Here is an 11,948-nt window from a genome sequence, read left to right on the forward strand (position 1 = left end):
CTCGATGCTCATACCCACTAAACACTGTCACTGTACCGCCCATGTGCACGGCAGGTCAGCTCACCTGAGAGGAGAAACAGGAGGGAGATGGGCAGCCATAGTTGCCAACACGTGTTGTGTTTCCTCACTAACAGCAATAGCAGAGATCTCACCAGCGAGGGTACACCCTGAGGTGTCAAGGTCACACATTTTGGAAGATGCTCTGCAGCATCACATGATACTCCTGATGCAAATCCAGGCCAATGATACCTCACATGCCCCGCAAAGGATCTGCGCAGGCATGGAGCAGGCACCCACCAGGGCTGCAGAGAGCTCCACTGGGACTGTGCTTAAACAAACCTATGACATCTGATGAAAATCAGGTTTGCATTTTTCCACCTAACCACGAGGAGACACAGACATGTCACACCTGCATGAACTGCAGGACTAATCTTGAAGAAGCAGCCACTTAAGCAGACCAGGACTGTACATCATGGAGAGCTTCAAGATCTAAAGCTTCCCCTCAAACAAAAGCAAACCCAGTAAGATTGCAGATGACCGTAAGAATCAGACTAATGTAACATAAAATAAAAGTGGAATGAGAAGCGTAGAATCAAAGTCAGCACCACAGCCTGTCCAGAACACCAGCTCCAAAATGCAAACGTTCAGGCTGACAATGCTTCATTGCTGAGGCAGAGCAAGTTTTCAACTCTCCCTTCCCCTCCTTATCATTATTTTCAAATGTATTTTGGCTGCCAAAGTTTATCAGCCTTCTTTTACATACTTTGGTTTAAAACACATCCCTGCTGTCCTCTGGGTGCTCCTAGTTTACTGTATTAAATCACAGGAATTAGTTCAAGTCTCTCCTACTGCAAATCTCCCTGCAGTCTATCCTTCCCTTCAGCTTCAGGGTCTCAGGAAAAAGGCCAATTCACTCAGACACAGCCCCAAAGAGGGAAGCCAGGTCCTGAGCTGGGCCCACACATGAGGCAAGGGGACAAACATGGTCCAACATGGGAAATGCCTACAAGGTGAACAAACAGATGGGCTGTGTATGTTAAAGGTGCATGTATATAAAAAGTCCATCCAGCTCTTGCAGTCAGTTCAATGCTGGTAGCACAGGAGCACCCCTTCGAGAGGCTGTCACATGAGGTGTCACCTGCAGTGGCAGTTTTCCAAGCATCTCATATACAGTTTACACAAATCCACCTAGCAAAACCTCAGCAAGAGACCTGTAACAGACATAACTTGTCCAACAACTCAGCAGCAGTACAAAGATGTGGGTGGGGGTAGAAAACAGGGCACAGAATCACAGCAAAAATGATGTTCAGACACTAACATAACCACGAGTAAAAACCAAAGCACCAAGGCTGCACAAATCCTTCCTGCAATCATGTCTCAGGAGAACATAATGAAACCCACTCTCCCTGCATTTCACACTTTATGGGCAATGGCTTAACCCCGGGCACCTTCAGGATAACACTGAATGCTTTGCTTCTCATTGATTTTGATAATCAAGTATTTCAATATTTTGACAGCCAAGTCAGCGCCAGCTGCGAGGGGTGCACCTCAAACTCACGTTCCAGACATCCTCCAAACCAGAGGGACAACAAACATGCAAGAGCAGTTCCATTCTCAGCCTAGCAGAGACACAGTATTCAAGTTAGCCATGAGCTGAAGAAACACAGGTGAAGTGCCTCTCTCCAAGGATTTATCATGAGTAACTACTGCACATTAAGTAAACCAGCTATAGTAACACACCTTTTTGAAAGACATTTTCCCGTGCTCAACAAGCACTGCACTGTCATTTACCCATTGCTCACACATCCCTTCTGCAATCAAACAAATCCACAACATGAAAAGAAACCTGAGTACCCAGAAGACAGACAAAAGCCCTTTGCAGGGAACACCAGCAGCCTGGAATAACACGGCAGAAGATGCACAAGGCATTGGCCAAAGGAGCAGCAGCAGAACTGCACAGGGAGAACTAAAAACCAGAGATCAACCAAACTGTTATAGAAACAGTTTAAAAATGCAGTAACTCCTAGGCAAATAGACTTAGAGGTTCTTTTGAATGAGTGTCATCAGAGGGACTCAGTTTCTCATTGCAGAAGAGATGTTAAAGCCCAGCAACCATTAATTATCAGGATCAACAAAGGAATCCCCAAAACATTTGTTCATCTCTCCAAAGCCAGCAGACAATACTGTATAATAATAAAAATAGTCAGTATTGACCAGAATATCCATGAATATTCCCGTATTCCAAGGTGATACGTCTCAAACCACAGTGAAAAGCTTCAACTGCCAGTACCAGGCAGGTTTTCCCCCAGCCTGCTGCTGCAGCTTAGCAATCCCCACCTTCCTGAGTGGATGCTGCTGTCTTAGTACAAGGCAACAGGGCAAGACACACATGCACATCTAAGGAGGCGCTTAAATACAAGGAAACTCATTTTAAATGAGGTACATGAGAGCAGGGAACATCACCAGCACCTGTCCAAAGCTGGTTCAGATCAGTGCACTCCAGCCTTTGAGAGGATGCCAGAAGCATCACATCCATGCAGAGATTTTTATACCTTCTTTATAAACATCACTTTAGTGGAGCTGGAAGATGGATATTTGCTGCCAGTTCCTACCCACAGGGCAGAGCACTACACAAACACCCTGCACAGCTTCTTCCCCTCACATAGTTTTCCTTTCCACTCTCCAAAGGCTACAACAGGTAGCCTGCTTCATCCACCAGGAAGCAGACCTCCACATTTTCTTTCACATAAAATCTTATCAAACCTAAATCCACTAGAAGACATCCAACTTCAAAGCAGCATGATGCTAAAAAGCTGTTTATGTGTGTTTGATACATGCAGAGCTTGATGTGGTTACACGAGATTCCTGTAAGCAACACTTCACTGCGTACACACAAATTTAATTTCAGGGACTCCTCAACAACATGAAGTTTGGAAAGCACATATTTTGGCTTTTTCTGCTTCCTCACAAAACTCATCTTTCTCTTGCAGGATAACTCATTTTGATGGGCAACAGTGCGACTTCCACACCTCCCAGCTTCCTCAAATCAGCATAAAATAACTGAAAAGGCCTCCCAGCATCTGAGGAGACTAACTAGTACTTTTGGGCTGCCTCTTTACCAGGAAAACAGACATATCAAAATCATCAGTTGATTAAAGTAAAACGAAATAGAAAGGCAAAATGCAAAACCATATGCCCACATACCAATAGAATACTACACACACAAGCTCACACCAAGACTCAAAGCAGACATGGCCATAATAAACTGGAGCAAAAATGAACTAAAATACACTGATTTGCTCACCATACAACTTTTATCATTCTTATCAAATGCAAATATGTCCAAGTAGACACACACCCATCAATCTGCCAGAGTCAGCCTGCATCAGTGCTGCCTGTTAACATACATGGTTTGACAATTCCACCGAGGGTAAAAGTGGGGAGAGGAGCAGCTCCAGTCACTCCGTGCACTCACCAAGGCAGCAAGCAACAGAGGAGGACATGGGAGCCATGGCATTTCTTTCTGAATTCCCACACTGAGGACCAGTCCGGTTGCAGTGAGCCCACAAATGGTTTCAAGCAATATTCTGTCTCTGCCAGTGCTGTGTGCAGGAGGCATGATTACTCCACTGACACAGTGTACATTACACACCCACACCAAATTCACCTGACCACAGCGACTGACAAAGTCCATCACAAACATGAACAATTCCCGACCTCTCAAAAAGCCTCCCAGCAGCTCTTTTCTGACAGAAAAAAAGGTACAGGACAGAGTTTCCTTGTAAATAGGAATCCATCACCCAACTTCAGTAAGCCACTGATGTCATGAATGGCATCCAAGGGTAAGAGAGAGACTCTAGTTCATCTCCTCGTGCACTCAGACACCTCTTAACAGCCTCCTTGCCTCATACCCACAAAGGACTCTCTCACCAGAGACAGACCTCCTCTGATTTTTTCTAAAATGGCTGGAGTCAGATAAAGAGGGCAGACATCAATGACGGTGCAAACAGGACCATACAAACATGAAGGGAGCTGAGATTCCCAAATTCTGGTTGAACCAGTCAGGAATTCCCACCCCACACATCTGAGTCATGATGTACACTCTGAGAAGATATACACAGTAGCTCTGCATTGCTTTTTAAAGACACCAGAGCACACCAGTGAGTATTTGGAGAAGTCCCAGTTGCCTCCAGTCTTCCTGAGTGCCCAATGCAGCTGAGCTGATTCCATAACCATCAGCTGTAAGTGGTTCCAGTTCCTCTTTGGCACTGTACTTAGGATGAGTGACTCCACGGGTTTTAATTAGAATCAAAATTCTCCCTATGTCTTGGAATAAACTACATTTCTAGATTTCATACCACCATTCTTCAAATTATCATTTTCTGAGTAATGTTAGCAGTAACGACTATTAATAATTTTGGCAATGAGAGAAACACAAAATTACTCCAATTACAGTTTGGGTGCTGGTTTTTCCTTAAATCACTGTCAAAGGTATCCTACTTCCCACAGAATCTGTTCCCTCCACAAAACATCCAGGACACTAAATATTCAGGACTGTTCCTGAACTTCAGCATTACACATGAGAAAGAATGACAACTTCTCACACCAGCAGTCACCAGCATCAGGACAGACTTCATTCAGTCTGCACACAACAGACATTTTAAAAATTATTGACTAGGACCCATTTTAATACTCAGAATTCCAGCTCTCCTTGGTGCCTTGAACACGGCACCGTGAACTGCACTGGCCAGGAGACTCTCTGGGAAGAAACAAATCTCCAGGTCCTTTGGCATGGGCAGCTGATCCAGGTAGCCAAGAGAAGACGTGAGAGTGAAGCTGGGGCACGCAGAATAAGGATAAATAATCAAATAATACAAATAATAAGGCCTGAAGCAACCCCTTGCTTGATGACCATAGCTGCACAGCAAGCCCAGCACAAGGACAGGGCAGTGTCCCTTCACTTCTGCACTGTCACCTGGAGGATTTTAGCCTGTGTGCATCAAAAATGGTGTAGGATACAGAGTTAAAACCAAAACTGGGTGGCCTGCAGAGACCTTCTGGATCTGCTGCCTTTGCCCTGAACATCAGTGTGATGGACCTCAATTTCTCTGAAGACTTCTCCCCTGTACCACCATCCTCACAACTGCTCCCTACCCCCAGGCCCTGACGAATGCCCTGACAGCTGACACTCCTTATAAAACTGCCAGCCCTGACACCAAAACAGAAACCTCCTGCAAGGGACTCTCACCTCAGGCGAGCTTGCCCAAACACATGGCCTCTGGGCAAGGTCTCCAAAAGCAACAACTGTTGTCCAGGGGAGCGCTGTCACAGTCCTTTGGCACGGGAGTTCCACCCTCTTCCTCTCCCACTCCCACCTCCTCAGAAGCAGTTGCACAAGCCAGGTCAGCGTTCGTGGCTAAAAATTAACTGTGCAAAACTTTTTTTTTTTTTTTTTTAGATATAATTACTTGTTTCCAGCTTAATGACTTCCCTGCTCCACCTTGTCATGCTGTTTAAGCCAATTAAATCGACACTGATGCAGTCCTACCTACTCTTCTCCCCACCCAGCAATGCATTCCTGCACCTCCCTTGCTCCAGTGCCTGCCCAGCCCCACCACAAGCACAAGCTGGGCTTCCCAACTGCGGAGCTCCCGACACTTTTGTGGGGTTTTCTTTGTTCAGCTCAGCTTGCCTTGGCATCAGCAGGAGCTCGTGTTTTGGGCAAGGCCACTGTGCATCCTGGAGAGCAGCCAGAGCTGCCCCAGCAGCCTGCACACCACCTGCAGCCACGTCCAGCCCCTTGCCATCCACCCAGGTGTTGTGGCAGCAAAGCTCCTCCTGAGAGTTTCTTGCAGGTTCCAGGAACCATCACAGTCACAGCAACCTGCTGCTCCAGAGCCCAGCCAGGATCTCACTCACAACTCCTCCTGGGACACCTGAACACTCACCTGTTACCTTAGGGAAAACCACCAGCACTTGGGCATCATCACATTGGCCCATGGCCCCACTGAATCCATATTTAAACAGCCACCTTAAACCAGCTACAGCAGAACCAAGTGCCCTTCCTCCACCGGAGAGAGCATGCAGATGCTACATCACCACAAGCTCACAGGGCATCACAGGTGCCAGGGTGCAAAACCAGCTCGCAGCCTTGGAAGATACAGGTGATTCAGAGGAACGACTCAAATATGAGAAATGGGTCAGCTGGAAATAACAGCGGGCAACACTGAGGGTTTTAACTGCACAGGAACAAGGCTTGTTCTTATTAAATCACAACTGTTTTGGCATATCATGATAACGTTTTTAATCCATGCATGTAATGCACAAAGTCTGGGCTTCAAGTTTTTGAGAGACAAATAATACTGCCTTGACAAGGCCCAAAAGGTACCAATCCTTCATGCAGGGGAAGCTACGAGGAGCCATAATTCACCTTTTTACTCCAAATACATCAAGCTCTTCAGTTTAACCATCAGCTCTCTGCCCAAACAAGTCCCCACCAGTCTCAGCACAGTCCATACCAGGACCAACCCAGAATATAGCAAATAACAGTGACAAACATTATTTCACAACAGTACCCACACGTCTGTCACAGAGAGAGCAACCCTTTCTTTTTCCTGGTCCCAAAACAGGGTAAACTGCTTCTTTAATATTCCCATCCCTGTATTTAATTAAGAAAACCAAACAAACTAGCACTGTGCCACCTCAGCCTTATAAGGCCTAAAATCTTTTTCAAGCAAAGAGTACATTTCAGTGGTCTAACTTTAAAGGAGAAACTCAAAGGGCGTGCTGAGGCCTTTCTGAAAAACAAATATCCACCCTTTTTGCAAGGCTGCTCAACCATCAACAAGTGCCGGTGGAAACCAACACGGCCCGCTGCAGCACTGTAAATTTCCATCGGAACGGAACGAAACTGAATGAAACTGAACCGCAAGTTCGCGCTGAACTGATTTCACTTAAACGTTTGTCTCGAGAAAAGCACACAGCGGAGGCGGAGGGCCGGGCAGAGCGCGGCTGGCCGGGGCAGCGCCGTCGTGCCGCAGCCCCGGCCCGGCCGCACCGCGGGGCTCCTGCGGGCACGGGCCGCCCCCAGCGCACTTCGCTCCGGCCGGCCCCCCCAGGGATGCTGCTGCAGCCGCGGCCTGCGCCGGTCACCCGGAGCGGCCGCAGAACCGCTCCCCGCCGGGAGAGGCCGGAGCCGCGTCCAGCCCGGCCTTTGTCCCGGCGGCCGGGGCCGAGCTCCGGGCAGGCCCTGCGCCCCGGCAGCCCCGGCGAGCAGGGCCAGGGCCGCGCTTCCTCCCGCCGAGCGCGCCGGGCGCGGCCAGGCCGCCAGCGGGGCAGGCCCGGAGCGGGGCCGCCGGGGCCGGGCCGAGCCGGGGCCGGGGATTCCCGCGGGCAGCGCCGCTGCACGGCCGCGGCCCAGCGCGGGGGGCGCGAGCCGGCAGCGCCCAGGGGTCCCCACGGCCCGGGCAGGGCGAGACCTGCGGCGGCTCCGGGCCCGGCACGGCCCGGCGCTGCCCGGCCCGGCGGTGCTTACCCTGCATGCTGCTGCTGCTGCCGCTGCTGCCGCTGCTGCCGGCGGCGCCCGGCCCGGGCCCGCTCCCGCTCCCCCCGGAGCCGCCGCTGGGGCTGGGAGTCGCCATTGTGCGCGGAGCGGGAGCAGCGGCGGCGGCGCTGCGCAGGGCCCTCCCCGGCAGGGCAGGACACACGGCCCCGCCGCCCGTCCGCCCCCGGCTGGGGCCGCGAAACCCCTCCCCGCCGGGGCCCCGCGCCTGCGGCACCGCTGCGGCGGGGCGGAGGCGGCGCTGCCGCCCGCGGGGGGACGGGGCATCCCCGGGCAGTCCTGCGGCTCCGCTCCTGCTCCCTCGGGCCGGGGGGCACCGCCCGCAGGGGACCCCGCACCGCGCTCGGCCCCGCCAGCCCCTCAGCCGGCGGCGCCCGGACATCTGCTGTCCTGTCTCGCGTCCCCTCGGGGGCCCGCAGTCGGCCCGAGCAGCTTCATAGCGTTTCTCATCTTCACCCTAGGGTTAGGACTTATCCCGCACATGCAACCCCTTGCAAACTTCTCCCGACTCCCTCGGGACCACAGGGCATAACTCCTTGCTGTGTTTTCCCGGACACCCAGGGCATCAGCCTCTTCCTGCCACCATCAGTCTCCCCCTCATTTTCTTCTCTTGGTCACTGCTGTTCATGCCAGCACATGGTTTCTGACCATTCCTCTTAACTCCGGCAAACCCACACTCCTAGTACATAGGAGCAGCACTTACTATGAATTAGAGCAGTGAAATTGCTGCCCCAGGGCTGTGGACCCTCTCTGGCCTGCAGCATTACATAGGGGAGTCCCTACAGGAGGCCTTGTGTCCTCATTTTTGTAGTAGAAACAATACTGACCCTTTTTATGAATGGAGATGGGCTGAGGAAAGAGCTGGACATCCCACGTATTAGAAGTATGAGGACTCTTTCCCTGTTGCTCCATTGCCCAGGTCACCATGGAGGTGATAATACAGCCCTGAACACACACTGGAAGTGCCTCCAGGAACTGCAAACCATCACCCTTTGTGTTGAGTCCTGACACAAAGCCATTCCCTTCCCTAGTTCTAGCTCTCCTTTCTCTTCCCTGTTTTGCTTAAGCCTTCTCTTCTGCATTAACCCCTGAGGGCAGGTCCAGGGTTGGCACCTTGCAGGTTTTGATGCAGAAGCCCAGTGCCCACTGGCAAACACTGGCACAAACACTGACTTCCACTTCTGCTGTGTGCCACCTACATGCGTTTGCTTATAATTAGCTAAAATCATACATTTCCCTTACTGCAAATCTAGGAGAATCAACAGTACCTGTTCTGAAATGTTTGTGAAACCTTTCCTTAAAGACCTCCAGTGATGGGGATTGTGCCATGCCCTAGCAATCTGTTCTGACCCACATCCTAACATCATCCAAAAGCCTGACTTCAGGGTTTTTTTTAAATTTCAAATCCCTTATATCCTGCCCTGTTCACTATGGCCACAGCCTTCTTCAAAATGACCCCTTGGGCACTTGATGATGTGCAATGATGAACTGCAATGTTTCCCTTCTTGTACTTGCCTCAGCTTTCTCTTCTACACATTGCATCAATTCATTTCCTTCAGCCTTTCTTCATGTCTCCTATGCCTCCCAGCATCCTTGCTGACCTCCTTTGATGTTTTCTGTCCATCTGCATTTTTTGAAGTACAGCATCCCTAGCTAGGCATGCTATCCCAGCTTGCCTTGGAGGCTACAGCTCACATGCTCCAGGATGGTGTTTGCCTTTTCCATTGCTGGTGTTCCGTTTGCTTTCCATTACACTGCAGACTCTTCTTTTTTTGGGGGGGAGGGGGGAGTGGTTTATGGGTTAGTGAGGTTTTTTTTTTAAAAAACTGCATCTGCCCAGTTCCCTCAGCTGAACCTGTGTTGCTCACTGCTCATAAAAGTAATGCTGGAAGTTGTTGAAGCTGTAGATTGCAGGCCGTTTGTCCATCTAGTGCTGAATCCTGTTGTTATTGCTGTCCTCAACAGCCTGGAGTAATTAGCAGGTTTAATAAGGCGGTCTTGGGTGTTAATCATCCAGGCTGTTAACTTAAGTAATTAAAAAGATCAGGCATCATAACAGACCCCTGCAAAAATCCTCTGAATACGTCCTTCCATTTTGACAAACACTGATAATTAGCACTTGCGGTACACTGATCTCACCAGTTTTACACTCACCATGCCCTTTCATCTTCTTAAGAAGGGGTCAGGACAGCCAATGTTAAAAACCTTCCTAAAATCAACATAATGTGACATCTGTTACTTATCACTTTATTCCTAAAACATTGTGCCACACCAGGACGTGAGAGTGGTTTGTCTGCATTTTTTTCCTGATGTGCCCTTCTCTCTCCAACCAGGACATCATCCACCCCTTATTCTGTACCATTTACATCATGCCCATATCTTACACTTCCCAACTATGGTATATACATATATATTCCTATAACTCTACACAAGCACAGCTATTATTTCAGTAGTCACTGGCCATCCCCACCAAGATGTCTGTTGAGTTCAGTTAGTCCATGACTGGTGTATCTGGAGCAGTCCATACTCACTGTTCAGGGTAGCTATGACATACAGTGGCATTGTCATTCAACAACCAATATGACATATGAAACGCAACATTACAGACTTTTCTCACCCAAAAATCAAATCTCCTTGAGGTACATATCATGTTTCCCTGTCCTTCTGCATTATTCACCTGGTGCACCCATGTCCTTGAGCAAAAACAATCCCAGGGATGGATTTGCCTTTGCTTCAGAAATGTGTCCTCTGAAGTTGGTCCATCAGGGAACACGGGGCTGCTCCCATTCTCAGGAAGGTGGGCCCCATCCTTCCCTGCTCCTGGCACCTGGCCCACCAGTTAAGGCCACTAAACCCAGAGCCCTTTTGGCAATATCAGCTGTGCAACCATGCATTTATCTCCAGACGTCCCATTGGAATTGCAGTCAGGGTTCTGCAGCCAGGAACACACCAAAGGCCCCAAACCCTTCACCTGCCCACCCAGAGCCTTTTCATGACTTTTGATCCAATCTAAACCAATCTATGACCATTCATGACACAAGGATGAGGGCCATTATGAAATGGGTCACTGTGATGGGTGACTACAGCTGTGGTGTAGTAAAATCTCTTGTGCAGGCTCTTGGGAAACATCCTGGCTCTCAATATCACAGCTTGGCTTCAGGGCCCATCCTTGTGGCCTCTGTTCTTTACAGGAGGAGTTGCCACGGCGAAGATAAGCTCAGACTGCTATGGGGTGAGTAGCAGATCCAGAGAGTCATAAAGAGGGAAGATGTTTTGCCTAATATCGAGGAACAAGTAGCTCAAGTTCTACTCAAGGATACTAAAGGTTCTTGGCCTCCCTCTCATGGGAGAAGTCAGTATTGCCTTCTGCCGACAAAGTCTCCTTGTCCCTGCAGTGGGTGGCTGGAGGAAGTGCTCAGGATAGTCGGTAAAGCTTTAAAGTGAACAGCCACGAGCTTTTCTTTGCAATAAGCACACCCAGCACTGAAAGACATTTTTACTTCTAAGGCATGTTACAGCCTGATTGCTTTTTAATTCCATGTAGCTCAATTGGCCAGAGCATGATGCTAACATGAAGGTTGTGGGTTTGATCCCTGTATGGGCCATCTGCTCAAGAGCTGGACTCGGTGGTCCTTATGGGAACCTTATGGGTTCCTTCCAGCTCAGAATATTGTTATTCTGTGAATTAGAGCAGTAAAGAACACCACAGTTGCTAAACCAATCCCTCCTTCCGACCGTATCCTCAGGAGAGACAGAAGGGCCTTTTGCCTTCCCTTGCTCTTGAGTCACTGAACTTTGGTCACTCACGGGATTGCCAAACCTTCCATGCCATGCCTCCCAAGTGCCCATTAGAAGCTGTTTTCTGCCAGCCCAGCCTTCCCTTCCCCTCAGCAGAGTCCTGTCCCATGGCATGCAGGGTCCTGGATGTGTCTGTCCAGCTGTTTCTCTGCTTCCTTCCCAGTGTCTATCAGTTTCTCCCATCTGCTCTCTCTCCCCTCCTGACTGTGCAGCCCGTGAGATGTCAAGGAGCAGCCCAGCCATGACAGAAACTAGGTGGGTTGTGCAGATTTGCACAATAACTTGTGATCAAATGAATTAAAGAGCAAAAGACTTCATCACAGATTAATTTTCATTTTGAAGATCAGCTAGTATGGTTGGAAAAAACAGGCAGTGACTCATAATTTTGTTTCCCACACAAAGAAGGACTGGTGTGCCTCAAAAGCTTGGCTGCTTTTATTTTCCTATCATATTATGCTAATAATTATTATGCTAATGAAAGACATACTCTTGCATTCTTCTTACACTTTTTATCATCACTGTTGCTTTTTAATCCTCGACATTTTCATTTCCTAGCCCAAAATTACTTCCTCTCTGTTAGAAAATACAT

At 49.3% G+C, this 11,948-nt stretch overlaps 1 protein-coding gene across 2 annotated transcripts in view; it reads right to left on the reverse strand.

Moving 5' to 3' along the window:
- MAP2K4 (mitogen-activated protein kinase kinase 4) overlaps nucleotides 1-7,713 on the reverse strand; it is a 60,505-nt gene extending 52,792 nt beyond the window's left edge. For both annotated transcript variants that reach the window (XM_053994907.1, XM_053994906.1), the window contains exon 1: nucleotides 7,535-7,713. In XM_053994907.1, coding sequence (XP_053850882.1) covers nucleotides 7,535-7,640 — 106 coding nt within the window. In that variant the 5' untranslated portion in view covers nucleotides 7,641-7,713. The remainder of the gene's footprint in view (nucleotides 1-7,534) is intronic.
- Between the last annotated feature and the right edge of the window lie 4,235 nt (nucleotides 7,714-11,948).

This window comes from Vidua macroura, chromosome 19 (assembly GCF_024509145.1).
Source record: "Vidua macroura isolate BioBank_ID:100142 chromosome 19, ASM2450914v1, whole genome shotgun sequence".
Classification (NCBI taxonomy): domain Eukaryota; kingdom Metazoa; phylum Chordata; class Aves; order Passeriformes; family Viduidae; genus Vidua; species Vidua macroura.